The sequence below is a fragment of the Elephas maximus genome, chromosome 2 (genome assembly GCF_024166365.1).
Source record: "Elephas maximus indicus isolate mEleMax1 chromosome 2, mEleMax1 primary haplotype, whole genome shotgun sequence".
Classification (NCBI taxonomy): domain Eukaryota; kingdom Metazoa; phylum Chordata; class Mammalia; order Proboscidea; family Elephantidae; genus Elephas; species Elephas maximus.
Window position 1 is genome coordinate 165637940 of NC_064820.1, and position 27905 is coordinate 165665844.

The window sequence follows — 27905 nt, forward strand, 5'->3', positions numbered from 1 at the left end:
CTTCTAATAGAGTAGGAGATCCCAGTTGTCACACAGACGACACTGCCCCATTAGAGGATCCCTGTCCCACCGACGCTTTCTTGCCTGGGAAGAGGGACATAGTGACCAGAAACACTTGGTGTCATGCTACACCCTAGGAGGACATGGGGGAAGGTAGAATCCAGCTCCCCATTGTTCATATGGAGAGAATCTGATTCAGAGAAGGGAAAGGTCACACAGCAAGTTGGTGGCCATGCTGGGAATGACCCAGTGTTAAATGAGAGCTCTGAGGCAGACAGCCTAGATTCACATCCAAACTCCAAAATAGCTAGTTCTAGGACTGGAAAAGATAAAATACAAGGTAAGCCTGGGATATCTTTTTTCCAGAAAGCAAAGAAGTACTAAGGTAAGTCAAGAAGACATGGAGTCAGCTTAAAGGGGCAACCACCGGCCAAATATGAGACAATTTCAGCATCAAATAGAATAATTTACCCTCAGAAACTGTAGTTCAATCCTAGTTGATGCAGAAAAAAACTCTACAGAAGAATGGAAGCTCATAAATGTAGAAGAAAAGCTAGAATTAGAAAATCACCTTTTTGTCACCCCCAGTGTAATAATTCATTCAGGCAAGGATCATCGATGGATGCCAAAACCATGAGATGAAAGGTTGTAGGGGAACAGGGTATTCACGTGCTGAAGTATCACCCCAAAGATCCTTGCTGGTTGTAAAGAGGGAAAGGTTCTTTACAATGGTGCAATCTGGCTGTCACCACCTTAAGTGATAGAACAGTATCACTAATAGTGGTACACCTGGATGTTGTGTGCAGCCTGATGGGGTGCAATAATACACACTCAGCAACATCTGGGCCATGACATTGCTAAAAAAATCCTTAACCTGAATCTTTAGACCCAAATTCCAGTTTACAGTAAATACAGGGGGTAGAAGAACAAGTTAAATAACACCTTGAGGAAACAATCAGACAAATGCAAGATGTGGGACAGTCTACAGGACAATGCCTACCTCCTTCAAAAAGTCAATGCCATGACAAAAAGGCAGGGCAGGGGAAGGGATTCATTCTACATTTAAAAAGATTAAAGAAACATAATAACCAAATGCACTTTGTAAATCTGGACAAGATTATGGTTTGGGAAAATATACTTTTCCCTGTAAAATAAACTTTTGAGAAGCTGGGGAAATTTTAATATGGACTGAATATTACATGGTATTTGAGAATTACTTCTTTTCCTAGGTGGGATAATGGAATTTTAGTCTAGTCAAAAAACCAACCCAAGCCCATCGCTGTAGAGTCGATTCTGACTCATAGCAACCCTATAGGACAGAGTACAGCCCTACAGTTTCCAAGGGGTGCCTGGTGGATTCAGTCTGCCGAACTTTGGTTAGCAGCCATAGCACTTAACTACTACACCACCAGGGTTTCCTTTAGTGCAGTAGAGGAATATTATTCTTTTTAGGAGATGAAGCCTAAAGTACTTAGAGGTGATGTGACATAATGCTTTCAACTAATTTTCAAACAGTTTAGAATAACAGCAAAAAAAGATTAGATAGATGGTGTCTTAGTTATCTAGTACGACTATAACAGAAATACCACAAGTGGATGGCTTTAACAAAGAGAAATTTATTCTCTGACAGTCTTAGAGGCTAGAAGTCCAAATTCAGGATGTCATCTCCAGGGGGAGGCTTTCTCTCTCTGTCAGCTCTGGAGGAAGGTCCATGTCATCAATCCTCCCTGGCTGAGGAGCTTCTCATTGCAGGGACCCCAGGTCCAAAGGACACGCTATTCTCCTGGTGCCTGCTTCTTGGTGATATGACATATCCAGGTCTCTCTGCTCTCTTCTCTCTTTTATATATCAAAAAATATTGGCTTACCACACAATCTAATCTTGTGGATTCAGTCCTGCCTCATGAACATAACCGCCACTAATCCCACCTCATCAACCTCATAGAGGTGGGATTTACAACCCACAGGAAAATCACATCAGATGACGAAATGGTGGACAATCATACAATACTGGGAATCATAGCCTAGCCAAGTTGGTACATATTTTGGGGGGACACAATTCAATCCATGACAGATAGATAGAAAGAAAAATAGACAAAGAGTAGATAGATAGCCATTGCCATCAAGTCGATCCCAACTCATGGCAATCCCATGTTTTACAGAGTAGAAGCTCTATAGGTTTTTTTGTTTCATTTTTTTTGGCTACAATCTTTTCAGAAGCAGACCACCAGAACTTTCTCCCACAGTGCCACTAGGTGAGTTTGAACCATCAACCTTTAGGTTAGCAGTTGAGCGTAAACCATTTGCACCACTCGGGTTTTAGATAGATGGATATATACTTACATACATATATAGAGAGAGAGAGACCCCCATGTGTCTGTCAGTTTGTCGTACTGTGGGGGCTTGCATGTTGCTGTAATGCTGAAAACTATGTCACTGGCATTCAAATACCAGCAGGGTCACCTACGGCAGACAGGTTTCAGCTGAGCTTCCATACTAAGACAGACTAGGAAGAAGGACCCGGTAGACTCCTGCTGAAAAGGTTTAGCCAGTGAAAACTTTATGCATAGCAGTGGAACACTGTTTGATATAGCGCTGTAAGATGAGTCCCTCAGGTGGAAAGCACTCAAAATACAACCGGGGAAGAGCTGCCTCCTCAAAGCAGAGTCGACCTTAATGACGTGGATGGAGTAAAGCTTTCGGGACCTTCACTTGCTGATGTGACACAACTCAAAATGAGAAAGAAACAGCTGCAAACGCCCATTAATAATTGACTGAAACCAAGTGCCGTCAAGTCGATTCCGACTCATAGCAACTCTATAGGACAGAGTAGAACTGCCCCATAGAGTTTCCAAAGATCGCCTGGCAGATTCGAACTGCCGACCCTTTAGTTAGCAGCCGTAGCACTTAACCACTATGCCACCAGGGTTTCCTATTAATAATCAGAACATGGTATTTCAGCTCGCTGAAATGCCTAGCATATCAATGTTTATGCATTCCATTTCATTTTCGATGACTTCCAATTTTCCTAGATTCATACTTTGTATATTCCATGTTCTTATTATTAATGTATCAGTGACTATACACGTAGGCTTCGCCAAACGGAATACACAGGAATCAAATCGACTACATCTGTGGAAAGAGACTATTGAAAACCTCAATATCATCAGTCAGAACAAGGCCAGAAGCTGACTGTGGGACAGACCATCAATTGCTCACATGCAAGTTCAAGTTGAAACTGAAGAAAATTAGAACAAGTCCATGAGAGCCAAAGCATGACCGTCAGTATATCCTACCTGAATTTAGACACCATATCAAGAATAGATTTGACGTGTCGAACACTACTGATCGAAAACCAGACGAGCTGTGGAACGACGTCAAGGATATTACACATGAAGAAAGCCAAAGGTCATTAAAAAGACAGGAAAGAAAGAAAAGACCAAAATAGATGTCAGAAGAGACTCTGAAACTTGCTTTTGAACACTGAGTAGCTAAAGCAAAAGGAAGAAATGATGAAGTAAAAGAGTTGAACAGAAGATTTCAGAGCACAGCTAGAAGACAAAGTAAAGTATTATAACGACATGTGCAAAGACCTGGAGATGGAAAATGAAAGAGGAAGAACACGTTCTGCATTTCTCAAGCTGAAAGAGCTGAAAAAAAAATTCAAGCCTTGAGTTGCAGTATTGGAGGATTCTACGGGGAAAATATTAAACGACTCAGGAATCATCAAAAGAAGATGGAAGGAATACACGGAGTCACTATACCAAAAAGAATTGGTGGACATTCAACCATTTCAGAAGGTACCATATGAGCAGAAGCCAGTGGTACTGAAGGAAGAAGCCCAAGCTGCGCTGAAGGCATTGGTGAAAAACAAGGCTCCAGGAATTGAAGGAATACCGATTGAGATGTTTCAACAAACAGATGCAGTGCTGGAAGTACTCACTCATCTATGCCAAGAAATTTGGAAGACAGCTACCTGGTCAACCAACTGGAAGAGATCTATATCTATGCCTATTCCCAAGAAAGGTGATCCAACTGAATGTGGAAATTATTGAACAGTATCACTAACATCACATGCAAGTAAAATTCAAAAGCAGCTACAGCAGTACATTGACAGGTAACTGCCAGAAATTCAAGCCGGGTTCAGAAGAGGACATGGAACCAGGGATATCATTGCTGATGTCAGACGGATCCTGGCTGAAAGCAGAGAATACCAGAAGGATGTTTACTTGTGTTTTATGGACTATGCAAAAGCATCCGACTGTGTGGATCATAACAAATTATGGATAACATTGCGAAGAATGGGAATTCCAGAATGCTTAATTGTGCTCATAAGGAACTTGTACATAGATCAAGAGGCAGTCGTTAGAACAGAACAAGGGGATGCTGCCCATGGTTTAAAGTCAGGAGGAAAGGTGTGCATCAGGGTTGTATCCTTTCACCATATCTATTCCATCTTTATGCTGTGCAAATAATCCAGAAGCTGGACTATATGAAGAAGAATGGGGCATCAGGATTGGAGGAAAACTCATTAACAACCTGCGTTATGCAGATGACACAACCTTGCTTGCTGAAAGTGAGGAGGACTTGAAGCACTTACTAATGAAGATCAAAGACCACAGCCTTTAGTATAGATTGTACCTCAACCTAAATAAAACAAAAATCCTCACCACTGGACCAATAAGATAAATGGGGAAAAGTTTGAAATTGTCAAGGATTTCGTTTTACTTGAATCCACAATCAACACCCACGGAAGCAGCAGTCAAGAAATCAAAAGATGCATTACATTGGGCAAATCTGTTGCAAAAGACCTCTTCAAAGTGTTGAAAAGCAAAGATATCACCTTGAAGACTAAGGTGCGCCTGACCCAAACAAGCCATGGTGTTTTCAACTGCCTCCTATGGGTGCAAAAGCTGGACAATGAATAAGGAAGACTGAAAAAGAATTGGCGCCTCTGAACTGTGGTGTCAGAGAAGAATGCTGAATATTCCATGGACTGCCAAAAGAATGAACAAATCTGTCTTGGAAGAAATACAACCAGTATACTCCTTAGAAGCAAGAATGGCAAGACTACGTCTCACATACTTCGGACATTTTGTCAGGAGGGATCAGTCCCTGGAGAAGGACATCATGCTTGGTGAAGTGCAGGGTCATCGAAAAAGAAGAAGACCCTCAACGAGATGGATTGACATCATGGCTGCAACAATGGGCTTAAGTATAACAACGATTGTGAGGATGGCGCAGGACTGGACATTGTTTCCTTCTGTTGTACATAGGGTCGTTATGAGTCAGAATTGATTTGATGGCACCTAACAAGGACATAGAGAAAGAGAGAGAGAGATCTAATAATAGTTGACTCTAAGTGTCAGAATGATAAACCTCTCTGTATGTTTGAAATTTGTCATAATAAATGGTTAGAAAAAAAAATTAAAGGCAATTGTGTACAAATCAAATTTCCTCCTATACAGAATTGCTAAGAAGACATTATACTCCCAATATTGTTACATTCACACTTGTGGGAACAGTGGGCTCTGACAGCATGTGCACACAATATGTGCTTTAATCCTCATTGAAATGTCTACCATAAATTTTCCATTTTGACAGGAAAAATTCCAACTCTACCACTTGTTAGATGTGTGATTTTGAGCAAGTGACTTAACTCCTCTGTGCCTCGGTTTCCTCCTCTTTAAAATGGGCATAATAAAACCTATCTCATCAAATCGTTGGGAGAACTGAATGAATTGAGACACCACCAACAAAGTGTGCAATAATTGTTAGTTCAATAATATAATTTTTTCCTGCTAACTTGCTATATCTCTGTAAAAATGGTGTGAGGGCGGTGTCTGACCTCCTCTAACTTCACAAGGGGGAAGGAGAATCAAGATCAACAGCCCAAGGCTGATTCCTATGAGGTGGGGGTCAGATATGCCTCCTCTCTCCACCATCTTTACCAATTCTAACACCAACCATCCTTCCCGCAGGACTATTTCTCCGTTGGGTCAGATAATTCATTGCAATGGCCACACAGAACTCATAGACCATACTTAAGATTATGGGATTTATTAGGGAAGTAACAGGTTACAATTCAGGTTCAGAAACACTCAAGAATACAGTTCTTCCATCAGGACAGCCTCCTGCCAGCCATGTCCATAGGCATGCCTCTCCCTGGCCCTTAGTCTCTGCCCAAAGGCACTCAGCTTCCTCACTTCATGGGCTGGGAAGTCCACTACGCCGTCTCCTGTGGGTCTCTCCTTCCTTGGTGGTGGTAGAATATCTTTCCTGCTTCTGGGGATGCTCGTTTCAAGCCCAGTGGGATGGCAAAACCGACCAATCCTTTTGGTGGGCTACAATTACCCCATCTGTGCAGTCCCACCCGATCATCTGGGTGTGGGAGTTACAGGACCATGGCTAGGAAGGCCACACAAAAGCAATCCATCACACCACAGTCTCATTCTGGGACCCTGCCTGTGTGCAGACCTGGTGCTGTTCAACAGAGCCAGGGGAGCTCTCGTCATCTCCTTCTGGACCTTTCTAGGAATCTCATCCTTGGTATCCTGCCTGAGCTGGACTACCTGAGATGCCTAACTCCCTTGATCTGGGTACTCTAGGCCCTAGAGGAGTGAGTTCCTGCCAACTCACCCCAGGTGGGCCAGGCAGGTAGAGAGTCCCCAGACCTCCACCTTTCCCTGTTCTCTTCCTGGGTCCCTGAGTCCCTGAGAGAGATGAGCCACCGCAGGTGGCAGGCAGGCAGTATCCACCACCCCACATAGCCCAGCCCAGCTCTTCTATGTGTGCCCTCCTTGGACCGCCATATACTTCAGTCACCCACTGGGGACTGTAGAAAGGGCTCTTTGTGGGAGCCAGAAGGCCTGGGTCCCTGTTCCACATGTGCTATACCTGCCCCAGGCAAATCAATTATTTCATTTCTCTCATTTGTTCATTCAACAAATATTTATTGAGCATCTACTTTGTGCTAGGCTCTGTTCTAGGTGCTCAGGATACAAGAGGAACGAAGCAGAAAAATATCCCTGTCTTTCAGGGGTTGACATTCTAGCGGCAGGAGAAAACAAGGAAATTATGTTGTTTGTTGGAGAGTGGTGAATGCTATGGAAAAACTGAAAGGTGGAGCTGGGGAAGCAGGATGTGGGCAGATTTCAGTATCAGGATGGGCCTCACTGGCAAGCTGAGATTTGAGCAAAGGCTTGAAGTAGGTGGGCTATTAACTAAGCTCATGTCTGGGGGAAGAGTGTTTGGGTAGAAGGAACGGCCAGAATAAACGTTCCATGCTGGCATGGCTGAGGAACAGCAAAGAGGCCAGTGTGGCTGGAGTGCAGGGACTGAGATGGAGAGTGGGGGACATGAGGGCCAGATCCTGTGGCCATTGACAGGACTTTCATCTTTACTCTGAGTGAAATCAGGTGCCAAGGGAGGGCTCTGAGCAGAGGAGTGTCATTATCTGACTTTGTGTGTGTGTGTGTGTGTGTGTGTGTGCACGCATTGGGTGAAAGTTTACAGGAAAAACACTTTGCAACAACACAGCCCTGAATATAGTTACAGAGTCACTGGAAGAAAGACTGGCTGCTCTGCTCATTCCTATCTTATCAAAGGGGGAGTTGAGCCCAGGAGAGGCTACAATTTGCGCAAAGTCTATGTTCTGCAATCAACTTGGGACCTGGGACTCTCCTGTTCTCCCAGGGTGGAGGCGCCATCTGGCAAGTAGATAAAGAGCTTGGTCTTTGGGCATGTGATCCTGGCTAGTGGGGCTAGGCTGGACTAAGTCCTCCACTATGAGTCATTCATTCAACAAATATTTATTAAGCTCCAGTTATATGCTGGGCACTGATCTGTACCAGGAGCTGGGACACAAAGGTATTTGGAGACACCTGGTTGAGGACTAGACCCAGTTCCTGGTGGGGTCAGGATTCAGTCAGTGAAGGAGTCAGATATTATTCAGAGGCCTGATTACAAATGACTGAGGTTGAGTTCTGCCTGTATTTGGCGTTAGGGGTCAATCTGTAGCTGGCATCAGGTCACGGCATGAGGCTAGAGGCCAGTATATACCAGTCAGGAGGCTGATGTGAACAATCAAGCTGGAGAGGCAGGGCCTGACTGAGGCTGTGGCTGTGAGCATGGAGGAAAGGGGACAAAGATAAAAGTATTCAGGTGGAGAGGTCTGCAGGACTTGGGGCCAGACCGGATATGGAGAGAAGGGTGGGGCCAAGATGCTGGGGAGCTTTCACACCTGAGTGGATGGGGAAGAAGATGACGTCATTCATAGAAACAGGAAGTCCTCAGTGCGAATGAGGAAGAGAAAGACGTCCAGCGCATCTGAGCCAAGTGAAGGAGGGGGAGAGTGGTTTCCGATGTAAAAAAGATGTGCCGGGGCCAGATTGCACAGGCATTGGGGCCACTTGGGCATTATCCCAAGAACAATGGGAAGCCAGTGGAGGGTGTCAGGGAGGGAGATGCTGCATCTGGTTTATGTTTTAGAAAGATGTGTGGCATAGAGATTTAAGGGGGCAGGTATGGGTGTCAGGAAACCAATTAGGAGTTGAGATAATTTAGGTGAGAGATGATGGTGTCTCAGGGTGGTGGTGGAGACATAGAGAAGTAGACAGATTCAACAGCTGCTTTGAAGGTAGAAATATCCAGACTAGCTGGGGTGTAAGGGGCCCTCGTGGCGCAGTGGTTAAGTGCTGGGCTGCTAACGGAAAGCTGGAGACATCAGTGTGAACTCACATTTAGCTTAATACAGATACAGATGGTTACGTATAGACATTTATAGATACATGTTTATACACACAGGTTAATATAGGCACATGTATTTATTTCCTTGCTCTGTCAACTGAGAACCCCTAAGTCAATTACACCCCAGTAGCAATAAGCATACCTAGCACACAGATCTTTGTTTCTAACACCATTCTCCAGTGAAAGGAACAGGGGTTCCGTGGAGAAATGACTGATTCTGGAACTGAGGCAGTGTCATAGATTGAATTGTGTCCCCCCAAAATGTGTATCAGCTTGGTTAGGCCATGATTCCCAGTATTGTGTGGTTGTCCTCCGTTTTATGATTTTCCTATGCGTTATAAATCATAATCTCTGCCCGTGGTTAAAGAGGATTAGGGTGGGATGTAACACCCTTGCTCAGGTCACGTCCTTGATCCAATGTAAAGGGAGTTTCCCTAGGGCGTAGCCTGCACCACCTTTTGTCCTACCAGAGATGAAAGGGAAGCAAGCAGAAAGTTGGGAACCTCATACCACCAAGAAAGCAGGGCTGGGAACAGAGCGCTTCCTTTGGACCTGGGGTTCCCGTGTGGAAAAGCTCCTAGTCCCAGGGAAGATTGATGAGAAGGACCTTCCACCAGAACTGACAGAGTCAGAAAGCCTTCCCCTGGAACTGATGTGCTGAATTTGGACTTCTAGTCTACTAGATGGTGAGAAAATAAATTTCTCCTTGTTAAAGTCATCCACTTGTGGTATGTCTGTTATAGCAACACTGAAAGACTAAGAAGACAGGCAGTGAGCATATGAGATGAGCCTGGAGCATCCTGTAGTGCCAGTAAAGAAGGAAGTGCCCAAATACACACACACACACACACACACACACACACACACACACACACACACACACATACAATAATGGGGGTACAGAGGGGTTAACTGAAAGGGCCACCAATGGCCAAAGCGGGAACAATTTGAGCAACAAAATAGTGTTGGATTATAACCCAAAATGTAAAATAAATATCCATGAGTCTTAACTGACATAAATAAATGGTCGAATGAATAAATAAATGGGGGAGAATAGACAAATCTCCCATGAGAAGAATTCCAAATAATATATGTAAATACTCTGCCCTCAACAGGGTGGAACATAATTTCTACTCCTTCCGTGTGGGCTGAGCGTGGCAACTTCCTTCCAAAGAGTACAATATGAGAGGGTAAAAAGAGTAACCTGACGAACACTCTCACAGCCCGGTGATTGAGGTGAACACCAACAGTGAAAGTCATGTTGATAGAATGCACTGTTGGATACAACGTGACGAAAATGGCCTTTTACCTCTATAGTCTTCCTCCCTGAAACCCATAATCCCAGTTTAATCATGATAAAAAGATCAGACAAATCCCAATTGAGGGACATCCTGCAAAATACCTGACCAATACTCCTCAAAACTATCAAAGTCATCAAAGGAAGCAAAGTCTGAGAAATCATAGACAAGAGCGTAAGGAGACATAACAACAAAATGGAATGTGGTGTCCTGGACGGGTTCCTGGAGCAGAAAAAGGACATTAGGGACAAACTGAGGAAATCTGAATAAAATGCAGACCTTAGTTAATAATTTATCGTTACTGCCATCGAGTCAGTTTTGATGCATAGCGACCCTATGTACAACAGAATGAAACACTGCCCAGGCCTGCGCCATCCTCACAATCATTGTTACGCTTGAGCCCACTGTTGTAGCCACTGTGTTGATCCATCTCGTCCAGGGTCTTCCTCTTTTTTGCTGACTCTCTACTTTACCAAGCATGATAGTTAATAAGATATATCAATATCAGTTTTTTAATTGTGGTAAATATACCATACTGATGCAAGCTGTTAAAAATAGAGGAAATTGGGTGTGAGGTACATGGGGACTCTCCATACTATGTTTGAAAGTTTTCTGTAAATCTAAAACTATCTTAAAGTAAAAAAGTTTATTTGAAAAAAAAAAGACGTCAGAGTGAACATACACATTTGGGAATTATCAACATGTAGACAATTTCTACCACTCGTCTGTCAGTTTGTCATACTGTGGTGGCTTGTGTGTTGCTGTGATGTTGGAAGCTATGCCACTGGTATTTCGAATATCAGCAGGGTCACCCATGGTGGACAGGTTTCAGTGGAGCTTCCAGACTAAGACAGACTAGGAAGAAGGATCTGGCGTCTACATCGAAAAAAATAGGCCAGTGAAAACCTTATGGATAGCAGGATAAATGGAAAAAATGTTGAAGCTGTCAAGGATTTCATTTTACTTGGATCCACAATCAATACCCATGGAAGCAGCAGTCAAGAAATCAAACGACATATTGCATTGGGCAAATCTGCTGCAAACGACTTCTTTAAAGTGTTCAAAAGCAAAGATGTCACTTTAAGGACTAAGGCGTGCCTGGCCCAAGGCATTGGGTTTTCAGTTGCTTCATATGCATGGGAAAGCTGGACAATGGATAAGGAAGACCGAAATACAATTGATGCCTTTGAATCATGGTGTTGGTGAAGAATATTGAATATACCATGAACTGCCAGAAGAACGAACAAATTTGTCCTGGAAGAAGTACAGCCAGAATGCTCCTTAGAAGGGAAGATGGCGAGCCTTGTCTCACATACTTTAGACATGTTTTATCAGGAGGGATCAGTCCCTGAAGGACATCATGCTTGGTAAAGTAGAGGGTCAGCGAAAAAGAGGAAGACCCTCAATGAGATGGATTGATACAGTGGCTGCAACAATGGGCCTAAGTATAACAACAATTTTGAGTATGATGCAGGACTGGGCAGTGTTTCGTTCTGTTGTACACAGTGTCATTATAAGTCGGACCAGTCTCGAAGGCACCAAACAGCAACAGATAGTATTTAAAATGGTTGACAGCCAAGCTCCGGAGAACTTAACTATTTAGAAACTGGATGGAAGAGCAGCCAGAAAGGAGCCGGAGGAGGAATGGTCAGGGAGGTAGGAGGCACTGGGAGCAGCAGTGATCACAGATCCCAGTAGAGGAGCAACAGCAGGCATGGTTAACTGTGTCAAATACTCCTGAGAGGACCAGCCAGACAAGGACAGAGAAATGCCCATTGGATTTGGCCACAGGGAGGCCACTGGTGACTTTAAGAGCATGTCTGTGAATTGGGTTGAGAGGCGAATGGGAGGAGAAGAACTGGGGACAGACTCGTGAGAGGGAGCAGAGCGGTGGGGCAACTGGAAGATGGTGGGTGTTAGAGGCTATTTCTTCCTGGATAGGAGTGATTCAGTAGGGAGGGAGGGACTAACGATGCTCGTGAGAGGAGGGAAAAGCGCCAAGGTAAGTCCTGAGAGGCAAGAGGGGAAGGTCTGGAGCAGCTCATGCACTGTGAGTCCCATGGTGTTTCATCAGAAAGCTGTCCCTCCACCAGCATGGGCTGGCAGTCCAGTCTCCTCTCCAGGGCAGGAGTGCCCTCTACCTAGGCTAAGCCAGCCCCCTGCCACCTCCTCTTTCTCCCTGTTCCCCAGGGTCCAGGGACTCAGACCCCCTCCTCAGCCTGAAGGTTGCCAGCAGTAAGCCTGAGGGGAAAGTGAAATTCTGGAATCACACAAAGGCCTGAGCTCCTGACTTTCGTTCCTTCTTGGTGGAGCTCGGCCTCACCTCTGGGATTCCCATATGTCTTCTTGTTTTATTGTCACAACAGCTGTGTGGGTCTCAGGGAGATAAAATGAGATGCGCAAGTACACAGAGCTAGTAAATGGTAAAGCAGGGATTTGAACCCAGGTCTAAGCCGTATGTCAAGCCCCTTCTCTTAACCGCTATGCCAAGCTGCCCCTCACAGACCCCATACTCACTCTGACCAGTCCTAGTGAAGACCATGGGGAGCATGCCTCTTGCAGGCTCTCTCCCAAGGGGATGGATTAGAAAGGCGGGTGGGATTTCTTCCCAATCTTTATTACATATGGGCAATTTCTACCTCCATTGCTCCCTAGACAAGCTCAATATCAGTTTACCAGGCCTCTGTCCTACCCAGCAATGATTCCATTTAAGCATTTCCTCACATCCCTGATTGTTTACTTGCATACCTCCAGAGACAGAGAGCTCAATACCTTCCAAGCAGCCCATTCTGGGCTGTAGGACAGCATGGTAATTTAGTTGCTTTGGCTGAATCTCAAATCTGCTACCTACTAGTTTCCTGTGCCTCAGTTTCCTCATCTATAAAATGGTAGTAGTAATATTTACTTCCTAGGGTAGTTATGAGGATTAAATAAGATGCTATGTTTAAGGTACTTGGTAAATGATTAATAAATTTTAGCTACTAACATCACCATTTTTCTTGAGGTAGAGCTGAAACTTGCCTCCCTATAACCTCCACACTCTGGGTCTAGTGCCACCCCTTGGAACGCTAACCTCTTCTGCACTCCCCTGCAGCCTATTCCTGTTGTCCTGTATTTCTCCATGTTCTTTTTCTCCTGATGCCAGCATTTCTTTTTTGGCAAACTCAGTGACTCATTACATAAAGATTTTTATGTAATGATTTCCCTAAGATCATGGTTTCAGCAGAGTCACTAGTTGTTTGCCAGGCAAGCGTGGCTTTGCCGAACACACAACTGGCGCTTGGGAATGGTAACTTCGAGGCTTTTCATCTCCCGTCCTCACAGGCCTGCTTGTGAGCTCCCAGGCTTTTCTGTCCCCCAGATTTGGAGAAGACCCCTCTGACTACACAAGCTAAGCATCCATCATGGCAGGATATGTGGATACGAAGAACACACACTCTGGAGCCAGACAGAGCCAAGTTCAAATCCAGACTTGTGTACTTATTGTGTAATCTTGGCTAACATGTTTAGTCTTTCTGAGCCTGTTTCCTCATCTGCAAAATAGGACTAATAATAATCTTGCCTCCTTCATAGGGTGTTGTGAGAACTGAATAAGACAATGTCTGTGAGACACTCAGTGCAGTGCCTTCCTCAGTAAATCTTTACCGTGAACATCCTAGGGCTGTCCTGTCTCACATGGCTGTCTGGTACGAGCCTTTGAAATGTGGCTAATCCAAACGTGCTGTAAGTGCAGAACACTTGCAAGACTCCAGAACATACAAAAAAGGAATGTAAGGTATCTCAGTAATAGTTTTTATATTGATTATATGTTAACACGAAAATATTTTAGATATACTAGGTTAAATAAAATACACTACTAAAATTTAGGTCATTTTTTTGGTACTTTGTTTATATGGCTCCTAAAAAATTTGAATTACATTTGTGGCTTTCTCCTGTGGCTTGCATTATATTTCTTTTAGACAGTGCTAAAAAAAAAAAAAAAAATTTTTTTTTTTTTATTCCAGTGGGTGGAAACCCTGGTGGCATAGTGGTTAAGTGCTATGCCTGCTAACCAAAACGGTTGGCAGTTCGAATCCACCAGGCACTCCTTGGAAACTCTATGGGGCCGTTCTACTCTGTCCTATAGAGTAGCTATGAGTCAGAATCCACTGGACAGCAATGGGACACAGGATTCCAGTGGGTGGAGCCTGGTGGTGAAGTGGTTAAGTGGTTGGCTACTGACCAAAATGTTGGCAGTTTGAATCCACCAGGTGCTCCTTGGAAACCCTTATAGTGCAGTTCTACTCTATCCTATAGGGTTGCTATGAGTCGGAATCGACTCAGCAGCAATGGGCTTTTTATTCTAATGGATGTCTTTTTTTTTTTTTTTTTTGCTTTGTTACAGTGGGAAGAGAGGCAATGCGTTTGGGTTAGGGCTTTTGAATTTTAGAGCGGTAGGACTTGTCTCTTATACATGGTGTCAGAACTGCAGAGGCTATAGAACAAATGACAGAACCCAGAACACAGCCTGGGTACCTCCCCCATTCCAGCAGGCGGCTTCCTGTCAGAATGATGCTGCCACCTGGTGGTCATTCACATATGACCGGTGCAAGCTTCTGCTGTAGTTGTGCTCCCTTCCGGAGCAGGACTCTGCTACCATCTACTTCCCAACCCTCTGCAGAGGCTAAGACTGGGAGGGTCCTTCTCCTCCTCTCAATGCTGTCCTGGGCCTTGGTTCCAAAGACAGAGCCCTGAACAGAGCTGAGGGCAGGGCCACCTAGAGATGCCCAAGGTCAAACGAGCTCTTTGAAAGCCTGACTTCACAGAGCTTCAGCCAAGTGTGGTTGGATGAAGTGGTTTAGAGCTCAATCTGTGGCTACGAGCATAAGTTTGAATCCCCACTCTGCCCTGTTCAGTTAAGCTCTCTGACTCTCAGTTTCCCCATATATAAAATGTGGGTAGTAACGGTACTTACCTCAACAGAATTGAATGAGATAATAATTGTAATTTGCATCAACATATATTTACAGAGCACCAGGTATGCTCTGTTCCACGTACTGGGATACAGCAGTGACCTAAACAGACAAGTGCAGTAATCACAAAGTCCAGTGGTTCTTAAAGTGTGTTCTCCTGACCATCAACATCTGCTTACATCTTACGCATCACAACTTAAGTCCTATGAGCCCCATGTAGCTGCCCAGGGAGGCTGGAAACTGTAGTCTTTATCCTGAGCACTGAAATTGTCCAGTTAAAAATTGAGTCTCACTTATAATAGGAGATAGAGAGAAAGCATATTGAGGAACAATTGTCTCTGCCACACTAAGCAATTCTGATATAACTAGCATGGGAGGTCTGTTTGCCCCTTGTATGCTTTCAATGATGAGAAGCTCACTATCTCATGAAACTTTTATTTCTTTTTTGTGCAGATCTATTAGAAAACTCTAATTTATATTCTAGTATACCTTTCTACAACCCCTGCCCACTGGTCAAATTTACCTCTTTAGGATTACACATGAGATTGCTCCCTCTTCCCCAAGACAAAACTTTACCTATTTGAAATCCCTCATACATATCTTTGGACCAACCAAAGTCAATACTACTCCCCTGTGGTCATGTATTGGAAAGGTTTTGCTGATCTTGCATCAAGAACTTGAGAATGGTCTTGATAGTACTCTCCCTGAACCACAGAGGGCCACCATGTCATCACTCAGGTCAATGAAGTCCAGCTGGAAACCAGAAACAACTGGCAAGGCTAGAACTTTGAGGAAGCCATGCAGAAACGTATTCAGTTCCAGTGCTCCAGTAATCAAGTCTTTCTGTTCTGTAATTTCCTCAGATTTGTCTTGCAGTTCTGTGATTCTTCAGCTGGCTCTAACTGGCCATTTAACAAATTCATTGTTTTTAATCCCAATGATCATGTGTATTTTTATTTCTAAGAGTTCTCTTTGATTCTTGTCCAAGTATAACTCATGATTATTTATACTTTTTTCCTGCTTTTTTTGTCCGATTGTATATTTCTTTAAACATTTCATCCGTAGTTATTGTATACTCCTGGTAATTCTAATATTATGTGAAGTTTTGGGGGGTATATAAATCTATTTGTTGTTTCCATATGTACTGATTTTTTTTTCCTTATGAGCTCATATGTGGTTGAACCTAATCTGTGGGAAATAGGAGGACCCCAATTTCAGATGGTTTTCTCCTAAGAGGATTTACTTTTGCTAAAAGCCAGGGGACACTCCTACCTGTGACCACAGTAGCCCAGGAATCTGATGATTTCTGACTCAACGTGAATGTCAAATTCAGCTCCCTCACTTTGAGGCTGAGGATCTGGGTAAGGATACTGCCCAAGTTTGCACTGACTCCTGCATTTACTCTCAGGGCTAGCTCCACCTTTCTTTGCCTAAAGCTCTCTGTTCCTTGATCCAATTTAGGCTCATACTCTTTTTTCCTATCTATCTCTTTAGTGCCTTTGGAGATTTTCCCTACTTCTTGGGATCCTAGGATTGCATATTTATTTTAATTTATCCTGGATCTAGAAAGGCCATTTAAACTATATAGTTGCCTGAACTACATCCATTTTTTTCTCAATAATTCATCAAACAAATCTTTATTGAGCCCCTACTTTGTGCAGAGTCTGAGCAGACGTTGAATAAGACGTCGAAGAGTTTACAGACTAGTGGGGAAAATAGGCTATCATACAGTAGTGACCAGTAGTATCACGCAGGGAGAAGGGATGCTGTGGGAATTCAGTGGAGAGGTACCTTGAGGGGCCTCCAAAAAGGCATCTTTGAGATACTGATGAAAAACTGATTCTAACGGAAGAGCAGAAGATAGTGAGGCCAAGTGAGGGGGTGCAGACACAGTACTGAGTGAGCCAAGCTGGGGGAAGCATGAGCAAAAGGCTGGAAGTGTGAGAGAACACGGAGAACTGGAAAACTGAAAGGAACTAGATTTGGCTTGGGCAGAGTGAGAGGAGGGTGAAGGGTGTGGCAGGGCCAGATCCCAAAGGGCCTGGTAGAACAGAGATTGGGTTCTATCCTGAAGACAATAGAGCAGGGCAATCATAAAACAGCAGCAGAGTGACATAATCCAATTTAAAAAAAAAAATTGTTGCCGTAAACAGTTACACATTTGGCAATTCAACATTTTTCATGTGTACAGTTTAGTGATATCAATTACATTAATCATGTTGTGCAGCCATCGCCAATACTTGTTGCCAAATTTTCCATTACCATAAACAGAAGCTCACTGCTTCCTGAACAATGACTCCCTCTGTCATGGACTGGATTATGTCCCCCCATAATCATGTATATCAACTTGGTTAGGCCATACTTCCCAGTATTGTATGGTTGTCCTCCATTTTGTGATTGTAATTTTATGTTGAGGGGATTAGGGTGGGATTGTAACACCACCTCACTCAGGTCACCTCCCTGATCTAAGGTAAAGGGAGTTTCCCTGGGGTGTGGCCTCTACCACCTTTTATCTCTCAAGAGATAAAAGGAAAGGGAAGCAAGCAGAGAGTTGGGGACCTCAAACCACCAAGAAAGCAGCACCAGGAGCAGAGCACATCCACTGGACCTGGGGTCCCTGAGCCTGAAAAGCTCCAAAGACCTTCCTCCAGAGTCAACGAAGAGAGAAAGCCTTCCCCTGGAGCCGATGCCCTGAATTTGGACTTGTAACCTGCTAGACTGTAAGAAAATAAACTTCTCTTTGTTAAAGCCATCCACTTGTGGTATTTCTGTTATGGCAGCACTAGATGACTAAGACACCCTCTTTCCCCCTCCCTCCTGCCCCTAACCTGTTGTTGCCATCGAGTAGATGCCAACTCAGAGACCCTATAGAGCTGAGTAGAACTGCCCCATAGGGTTTCCAAGGAGCAGCTGGTAGGCTCGAACTGCCCATCTTTTTGTTAGCAGCGAAGCTCCTTAACCACTGTGCCACCAGGGCTTCCTCCTGCCCCCGGTAACCACTAATAAAATCTGGTCCCTATACATTTGTCTATTCTGGATTACTTCATATTGGTGAGATCGTAGCAAACTATTTGTCTTTTCTTGATTGACTTATCTCACTCAGCATGTTTTCAGGGTTCATCCGTATCGTCGCATGTAGCAGGACTTCATTTCTCTTTATGGTACATTCACTGTGTATGTACCACATTTTGCTTAGCCATTCATCCATCCATTGATGGACATTTTGGTTGTTTCCACCTTTTGGCTGTTGTCAATAGTGCTGCACTTAGTTTTAGATCACTGACGCAGCGTGGTGTAGGGATTGCAAGGAGCCAGAGGGAAGACAGGGAGACCTATAGGAAAGGAGACTGTTGCAGGTGTTCAGGGCAGAGAAGGTGGCCTGGAGGAGAGAAGATGCAGTGCAGAGTATATGATTCAAGGGCTGGAGGGACCATCTCTATGGAACCAGCTTGGAATTGCAGTTTTATTGACTGGCTTCAGGATCACCTGTCAAGTCTGGGCTTCCATGGTTTGCAGGCTCAGGTGGGCAATAGCCCATCTATCCTGTACTGTCTGTCTCAGTGGCCAAGAGGCTCCTGTATGCTGTCCTGAGCCCCCCACAATGGCTTGGCTTTCCTTGCAAACAAAACCCCCGAAAGGAACTGCTTTCAAACACCTGGCTGATCATATCCCTGGTTACAAGGAAACAACAACTTAAGTTGCAAAGTCCCATCACAGGAAATAAAAAGAATGCTCGGGCAACCGCCAGCATTTTCCCCCCAGGATTCCTGCCAGCTGTCACTGGTGCAGCTTGGCATGAGAAAGGAACAGGCATAAGAATAGCAGCAGCATCTTCAATGCCAGGAACTGTGCTAAAACACTTTAATCTTGGTAGATTCTTATAAGATCCTATGAGGCAGCCATTATTACGAGGAATTTTCACTAACTGGCTGAGAGGTTAAGTAACTTGCCCAAGGTTACAGTCAGAAGTTGTAGAACTGGGATTTTCATCCAGGCACATCTACCTCTTGTCCGTGTGTGCCCACTCTACCTTAGAAACCAGGCTGACAGGGCAGCAACCTTACTTTTTCTAATGAATGTTTTATTTTATGACTTGATGGTTTAAGGTCAGGTATTTTGTAGACTGTTCCTCTAATTGGGTTATGGGTTTCTCATGTTCAGAATGAGCCTATGGGTTTTTAGGAATACCACATAGGTGAAGTGCTCCCCTCATCATATCCTATCAGGTGGTGCCTATCAACATCTTCCCACTAGTGGTACCAACCTTAATAATGTTGTTAAGGTAGTCTTTGCCAGGCTTCTCCACTGTGAAGTTACTACTTTCACTCGTTCCATATTCTGTTCCTTTAAAGATAGCACTAAGTTCAGCCCACACTTGTGAGGCGGGCTTAAGTCCCACCTTCTGGAGTGAAGGATATCTACTTTCATTTATAATTCTTTTGTAAGGAATATTTGTCCCTTCCTCATTCCTATCGGTACAGACTCATTTATACTTTGGGTTGTAATCACACCCTTCATTTTGAAGATGAAGAAACAGGTTAAAGTTGACTTATCCAAGTTCACAGGGTAAGTTGGTGGGAGCCATGGCTACATCCCAAGTCTCCAGGGCTCTTCCAAGGGGTGAAGCAGAATTGTGGTTAAGAGTGGAGGTTTGTAAATCCAGGCAATGGAATAGTATTCAGCAATATGAAGGAATGAAGTACAGATACACGTCACAACTTGGGTGAACCCTGAAAATACCACGCTAAGTTAAAGAAACCAGACCCTAAAGACTACATTTTGTAGATTTCATTTACAGGAAATGTCAGAATAGGGAAATCTAGAGACAGAAAGTAGACTAGTGGTTGTCTAGCAGAGGAAGTGGGAGAACGGGAGTGATTGATAATTGGCATGTTTTTTGGGGGGGCGGTGTAAACAAAAACCAAACCCGTTGTTGTCAATTCCTACTCATAGTGACCCTACAGGACAGAGTAGAACTGCCCCATATGGTTTCCAAGGAGTGCCTGGTGGATTCGAACTTAATCTTTTTGTTAACAGGTTTCTTGCAGGGGTAGGTAGTGTGAGGAAAATGTTCTGAAGTTGATTGTGGTGTTAGTTGCACAACTGCGAATATACTAAAACCCACTGGATTATTCACTTTAAATAGGTGTATTGTATGATTATTAAAAAAGTGCTGGCCAGGAGCCAGAACTGGTATTCTTAGGAGCCTTTGGCCAGTTATTTTCTACGCTGGGTTTCTCACCTGGGAATGAGAGCTCCTCTTCTATCAGGTTTAATGATATGATTAAAATGTTTAGCAAGGTCTGGCATGTAACAAACGCTGCTTCATCACGGTAGCCCATTTCCACCTCAGGACCTGTCTGCTTGCTTATTCCCTCTGCCTGAACTTTTCTGCACGAAAACACACTTTACTCTCTTGCCAATTTCTGTTCAAATATGCCTTGGGTTGATTTCCCTCAGTTGCGTGCTGATACTTTCCCCTCTTCACTGATCTTTTTCCACTAGAATTTACCATTACATTTCCAGTGCCCTCTTACCTCCTCAGCGTGGGACATTTGGCATCTTCCCCTCTCTACTGGGCCTGGCTAACCCTATTCATCCAGTAACCACTGTCCTGCTTTCCACAGGCCTAGCTCAATCCTGCCCTAGGGCCTTCCCCTCCTGGAATGCTGCTGTCCACAAGCACGCGGTGGGCCCCTCATAAGAAATTTACACTTCAACTTAAATGCCACCTTCTCTGTGAAGCTCTCCAACCACCCGCCCAGCACAGCAGTCACCACCGCAGGGACCAAAGCCACTGTCAATTCTGACTCAAAGGATAGAATTGTCCTGTAGGGTTTCCAGGGTTGTAAATCTTTACGGAAGTAGGCTGCCACAATTCTCTCCCATGGAAAGGCCGGTGAGCTTGAACTGCTGACTTTTTGGTTGGCAGCCAATGCTTTAACCACTGTGCCACCAGGGCTCCTTTATCACAGGGATGGACCTACAGTAATTCCTTGCAGAACAGTACCATCTGGTACCCTCAGTCCTCGGAGCTGGATGAGCTTCCTGAAAGCAAGAACTTTGTCTTTTCATTGCTGATGAAAATAGGACTCAATGTATATTTGTGGAGTGACTGAATCTCTATGTACTTTGTGTACTGATCAAGATCTGAGTGAAAAAAAAAAAAAAAGCAAGATGCTGAAGAGTGTGCTCTCATCAGTTTTGCACAGAAGGTGTGGGGGGAGAACACACGCCCACACGTGTTTATATATGGAGCATGTCTGGAAGCCTCCTCTTCTGCTCAGGCTACACTTGGCTCCACAGTTCCCACCCCGCCCCCCGACTCTTTAAGTGGTCCATTTTTGGAACCAACATCTCCATTTTTGAAAAAAGGTCTCCAAGGCCTCGGTCAGCTTTAGATGGCCGAGGCAACCTAATGCCATCAGGAGCACTGTGGAAAAAGCTAAGCGCAGCATCACCATCTCACCTCTCCTCACACCCTCTGTCCCACTCAGGGGCTGAACCAACTCCTGTGTTCCTCGAAGGGTTATTTACATCCTCTGAAGCAGCATACTCTGTTAAATACCTGCTGCTTCCTAGACAGGAGGAAGAAATCAAATATCCCTGAGGGGTGGCCCACCACATGAAGGAGATGAGTCGAAGCAGTGTACACGAAGGCAATTTATTAACAGAAAATGCTCTGATGAGTCTTGTTCACAGACGGCGACCACGGCGACCCCCCTTTCTGCGGGTGCTGTCAGAGGGAATTGGGGTGACATCCTCTGTGGGGAGGAAGAGAAAACATCATTGGAGCCAGACGGGAAGGTCTCCATGCCTCCCTAGGCTGGTAGTCCAACTGAGCTGCAATGGACCCTCTTCAACCCCAAAGAGAACAGGAGAATGTGGAGCTGCCCACCTCTTGCTTCTTGAAAATTCTGAGTGTGGTCTAATCTCACTTTCCAGAAAAGGAAACTGAGGCTCAGTGAGGGTAAACAACTTGCATAGTGTCAAGGGCAGATATGACAAATGCACACGTTCCTGTCACCTAGTCCATTGACTCTGTAGAGAAAATGCCTCCTAAACAGACCAATGTCTCCTCTTCAATAGGTAAAAGGTTGAAACCAAGAGATGACATGAGGGCAACTGGTGCTACACGAATATTGCACTTGCCATGGATTTAGTGGGCAGGGACCAAGGGTGTAGAATGTCTTACAATGCAGGAAACACACAAAATGCCAACAGCAACCCCTCAGGAAACACTGGGAAGGAAAGACAATCTGTCTCTCGTCAGTTCCACCAGATGCCACCTCAAACGCTGCACGAGGCAGCGAGCGTGGGGCAGAGATTCAGAAATGAAAATCCTACTGCAGATGGGAAGGACAACACCCACATTAAGGGAGAGATTTTAATTCCCACAGGGTCCCCTGCAGCCCCCATATCAACCTAACTGCCAACAGTTATCAGACCAGGTCCTGTACCTGCTAGACGCACCATTTCTGAGGTCAACAGTTCAAACCAAAACAAAGCATTAGCCAGAGGAAGGCACTTACCAATCCTTCCGATCTTCATTCCTGAACGGGCAAGGGCTCTGAGGGCAGACTGGGCCCCAGGTCCAGGGGTCTTGGTCCTAGGAAACAAAGTCTAAGTTAACAAAAGCCTTTGGCCACCTCTGGCTGTTTTAATTCTTAAAGCCTGTAATCAAGTTACTGAATTGGGATTCTCCATTTTCAGATACCGAAATCCTCTTGTTCAGGGCTCTAAAAGCTTTCTGTAAAGGGCCAAATAATACATTATTTTAGGCTTGGCAGGTAATTTACGGTTTTTGCCACTTTTTTAACGATGCTTTAAAAACAAAAAAAAAAAAAAACCTTTTCTCAGCCTACCAAAACCTGTTGACATCAAGTCGATTCAAACTCATAGTGACCTTATAGGATAGAGCAGAACTGCCCCCTAGGGTTTCCAAGGAGGGGCTGGTAGATTCAAACTGCTGACCTTTTGGTTAGCAGCCAAGCTCTCAACCACTATGCCACCAGGACCATAGAAGAACAAATGGCAGGCCAGTTTGCCTCACATTGCCTACAGCCTGTTTAAGTCACTGTCTCTTCCTACCACATGTTGTGATTTTAAGTCTTCTTTGGTGCACCTCTAAGAGCTACAGCTGCTAACAAAAAAAAGGTTGGCAGTTCGAATCCATCAGCGGCTCCATGGAAATCCTATGGGGCGGTTCTACTTTGTCCTACAGGGTCATCAGGAGTCAGAATTGACCCAAAGGCAATGTTTTTTGTTGTCGTTGTTCTGCCTACCCTAGACCAAGATACCACTATCTCTCCCACAGACCACTTTAGAACTTTCTGATATGTTCCCATTCAGCAGTCATCTAAAACAATCTCAAGTCACCACTATTGAAATGTTTTCATGACTTCCCACCCCTCTCTTGACTAAAATTCAAATCCTTACCATATCCTACAAGACCCCTGCCTACCTCTGATCATACCTCATGCCACTCTTCCTCAAAGAGGCCAAGGTCATTCTCAAGACCTTTTCCTTGCAGCTGTCTCTAGTTGGGATAATCTCCCTCCTTCACCAAGCTGACTCCTGGCTCACCATTAAGGTCTTACTTTAAATTGCACCTTATCAGTGGCTCATCCCTGGCCAACGTGACACTTTTGCTTCCTAGCACTCGCCACAAATGGAAACCACATATTCCCTGCTCTAAGTTGTTTTAAGTGTGAATCCCCTACTAGCCCAGGTACCAAACCAGGGTACAGACTACCTACTTCTTCCCACCACCCTCTTCCAGTACCTAGAGCACAGTGCCTGGTATGCAGTAAATACTCAATAAATACAGTGATTTGCTTGACGGGTGTGGGCAAATTATTAAATATGTAAAACGTCTTGTTAAAGTTGTAAGAAAAAATGAAGACTCAAATCTGGGTGCCCACGCCCAGCGGTCTTTATCACCACTCAGCCCCAGCCCCATACCGATTGCCTCCTGTGGCACGGAGTTTGATGTGTAGGGCAGTGATGCCCAGCTCCTTGCACCTCTGGGCCACATCCTGGGCAGCCAACATAGCGGCGTATGGTGAGGATTCATCTCGGTCAGCCTTTACCTTCATTCCACCAGTCACACGGCAGATGGTTTCCCTGGGGACAAAAGCAGTCATTTACTCCCTGTTCAGCAAAGATTCACTGACAGCTTAGTATCAGAGGATGGATGGTCAACATGAATTATGTGTCCTGTTCCTCTGACAAATGCTAAGTGCCTACAGCCTATTAACTGTACAGCACTGGGGATACAAGTGAGCAAGACCACATGTGCTCTGCCTTCATGGGCCTCACAGACTACTGGAGTTGGAAGACCTCATAGAGCCTAGCTCTGTATCAACGCTGACATTCATTTTTCCATTTAATCCTCAAAATTACTTTATGAGGGAGGCACTGAAATATTTGTGAACTAATGACAAGCACAACATTTACTTTTTAGTTGGCCTGGTATCCACAGCAAAAATAGGAACACTTCCCTCACATAAGGCACCTCATCTGGACAAAATAATAATTCTTTTGGGAGAATACCCTAAACTGCCACTTAGTCCCTGGGTCATTTCTTCCCCCAGCCCCTGGCCTGCGGAGCTCTGTGACTAACCACCCAGGTACTTACTTGCCAGAGAGATCAGTGACATGGACAAAAGTGTCATTGAAGGATGCAAAAATGTGGCAGACACCAAAGACATTCTCTCCTTCAGCCACCTGAGGTCCAAGGCTGATGACCTGCTCTTCCTTCTTTTCCTTCCCCTTGCGAGGCGCCATGTCTGAATGGAATGAAAAGAACTCCAATGTTGGCAACAAAAGGTTTCCAGAACCTCTTTTCCCTGGCTATTAAAGAAAACCCCAAATTTTGCTCCTATGCCTGTTTGCCTCCACCCAGGACTGTTAAAGTCACTCATTTCTGCCTATCTCAAACACATTTCTCCATGCACTCCAAAAATTTCAACTGGTAATTGAAAACTACTGGTACTTTGCCAAAAAGGCAAAGTACCCTTTTTTGTCCTGTCGCCAGCAACCACCAAAAGCAAAGCTTACAGCACCTAGAGGATAGAAGCTTAGGGCTCTAGCAGCAGATGATGCTAAGCAGCTCTTGAATTTTTAACCAACTGGCCTCCATACCATGAAAAACACACACTGGCTTAGGTCTCTGCAGACCTTTGAGTTCAAATAGCAGCTCTGTAAACCTGTGCATATCAATTCCCCTCTCTGGGCCTTATGTTCCCAATATGTAAAAGAGTCAGACAGACTTGTCTGCACAGCACTCCGTCTTCTACCAACTGCTCTCCTCCCAAGGATACACCACCACTCTCATTTTACGGAAGTGAAAAGGTGAGGAATTTTGTTCAGGTTGACTTAAGGAAGTCAGTTGCAAAGCAGAGAGATCCGAACCAAGTTAGGGGACTAGATCCACACATCTCACAACACTTTCAATGCTAAAACTGATCCCACATTTTCAGGTCCCCAGGTACTATTTATAGGAAGCCTGAAAGACCACACCCCCAAAACTGAGTAGAACGCCAAAGCCAATATGTACCCATGCACCAATGGAAGCTGTTCTGAAGACCCTTTATTTGACAAAAAGCCCAATGCCTGTTGAATTCTGTACCAACTCATTAGCTTAAAATCCAAGGCTTCCTTATCAACGTACCCCTCCAGACGCATCTACTATTTCTTGTGTTCTACCTGATCCCTAGAAAAACCAATTTAAATGCTACCTCCCATCCCCTAGCAAGACATCTCCTCATAATCCTTCCACAACTATTTAAATCTAAGTCCTTAAACTTTTACTAGCACCAAGTATAAGGTACTAAAACATGTCCTCCAGGGAGGCTGATGGAAAAGACCCACCGCAGAAATCCAGTGTACATGAGACAAATAGCTGTAATCTGATATAGCATGTAAGTACAACCAGTGTCATGGGACCTAGGAAAGGGTGACAGTTGACTAGAGAAGGGAAAAGTAGATGAGAATGTGGAAGACTTTCTGCCTCCTCCAAGGCTCAAGCATCGGCACAATTTCCTAACATTTTCAAAACACGGGAAAACTAAGGGCTAAAGTGAAACCAGGCTGTCCTACTGCCTGCAGATGGAGAAGACAAAGATAGGAGGCCCTTGTCTAGGGCCATAAAGACAGTGGCAGAATCCAAGTGTCCTGACTCCCCATCTAGCACTTATCCCACAATGCTTCTACTCTGCACACCAATAACAACTACCCTGGCCCTGGAAAAGTTCACATTTCATGTGTTCCAGTGTCTCAGCAGTGCCTTCTTCATTATGTTTAGCCAGTACCTGATATATGAAACAGTGAAAGTATAGGTCTTACTAGGTGTACAAAGTTAATTGTCCTTACTTTCAAATTAGACTAATAGAGCACAATCCAGTGGGATAAGTGTTGTTAAGGAAGGTGCCATGCAGGTTTACGGGACAGAAGCTCTAAATTCTGCCTGGAGAAACTCTGAAAGGCTCCAGTAGATCTGGTCTGAGTCCTCAGGTAACAATATGAGTTCCGGCATGGTAGCTACTCAATAAATACTGATTTTGCAGTTTCCCCCATCCCAGATGGGGATGAGGAGAAAGGTCACTTGGGGGCATATAAATGCGTGGTAGGCCCTCAGGAAACACTGGTTTGCAGTCCCTAACCCCAATTTCTGGCTTTGAGAGGCCTGTCCCAAACGCCCAGAACTTGCAACGTGTTCCTCTCTGCAACAGCTAGACCTGTTCAGATTTAGAAGCACCGAACACAGGGCAGAGAGGCTTTCACTGCGTTCCCTCCTTGACGCCTCTCTACAATCACGTTGGATCGGTATTCCTGTTACTCTCATTTTCCAAACTAGTTAGCAGACTTTGAGATTAAGCTCTGGCCTGAGATCGCCCATAAAGAAGCTGATAAAACAGAGGTGGAAGTCCAGATCTGACTAGGGTCCCCGCTCCTCTCCATCACGTTGTGCGGCCGCCCAAATGCGGCCGTGGCCGAGCGCGGGGACCCGGCAGAGCCCGCACTCACCCCAGCTTCACCAGCTGCATTCCTGTAGAGAGGTTGCCTCTCTCTACGCAGGGCGCGAACTTGAGTCTGGGCGACCGCGAACTGGGATTCGGGTCTGGATCCGCCGGCCACACCCATCCCACCCGGCACCCGAGTCAGTTCCGTGGAAAGATCCCAAGCCCAGGTCCCCAGCCATGCCGGACCCCCAAGTCGAAGGATGCCGCCAGATTGTACCCAGCAGGGCCTCTTACCCGCGCGTCGTCTCCAGACTCCGCCACCGGAAAGAGAGGCTGGGATAAGGCGGAGCGACGAGTGACTCCCGCGCTCCCGGAAGTGCTGCTTCTAAGGTCACGGGGAGAGGCCCCGGCTCCCGGAAGATGCCGCTTTTGGCGTTTCCAAAGAGATTAAGGTGCGTCCTTTGAAAAGACAGTTGACTCGCGGGAGGGCGAAAGAAAGCAAGGGTGCGAGGAATGCTGCTACGAGCAGGTAGGTCCGTGCGACTGCGCGAAGCGGCTACTCCTGCTGGGTGAGGCGGGGCTGTGCTCCAGATGGCGGTGCCCATGGCTAGACGAACTTCCGCTATCCTGACCCCAGGCCTGGGCAGCCTGGAGCCTGCACCGTCCCTCGTGGCACGGAGGGAAATAACAATAACAAAACCGCAGTAATCCCATACTTCGGTCAACTAGGTACTGGGCTTTGTGCTAGCTGGTAATCATAAAAATAAAAATTAATTATTCAGTATTTTTTATATCCCAGCCTGGGCTAAGCGGTTTACTGTATTGCTTCATTTAATCCTTACGACATTATCAAGTAGGTAACTGTCTCATTCATTGCTTTTGTACAGGTGGTGGTGTTGTTAGGTGCCATGGAGTCAGGTTCCTACTCATAAGCGACCTCAT

General features: G+C 45.0%; 2 protein-coding genes across 3 annotated transcripts in view; one reads left to right on the forward strand and one right to left on the reverse strand.

Annotated features, from left to right (window-relative positions):
• Positions 1 to 21642: 21642 nt before the first annotated feature.
• Positions 21643 to 27352, reverse strand: RPS14 (ribosomal protein S14). Its single transcript, XM_049874090.1, has 5 exons — positions 27258 to 27352; positions 24638 to 24788; positions 23962 to 24123; positions 22530 to 22606; positions 21643 to 21761 (listed from the first exon to the last, which is right to left on the reverse strand). Exons 2-5 carry the CDS (start codon positions 24784 to 24786, stop codon positions 21694 to 21696), a joined length of 456 nt encoding a protein of 151 aa, XP_049730047.1. The 5' UTR covers positions 24787 to 24788; positions 27258 to 27352; the 3' UTR covers positions 21643 to 21693.
• Positions 27336 to 27905, forward strand: part of NDST1 (N-deacetylase and N-sulfotransferase 1) — a 173150-nt gene continuing 172580 nt past the window's right edge. Inside the window, exon 1 of one of the 2 annotated variants that reach the window (XM_049874084.1) lies at positions 27336 to 27415. The gene's annotated coding sequence lies outside the window, so the exon portion shown is untranslated. Of the gene's footprint in view, positions 27493 to 27905 lie in introns of both variants that reach the window. The other variant, XM_049874081.1, reaches the window with a different exon arrangement.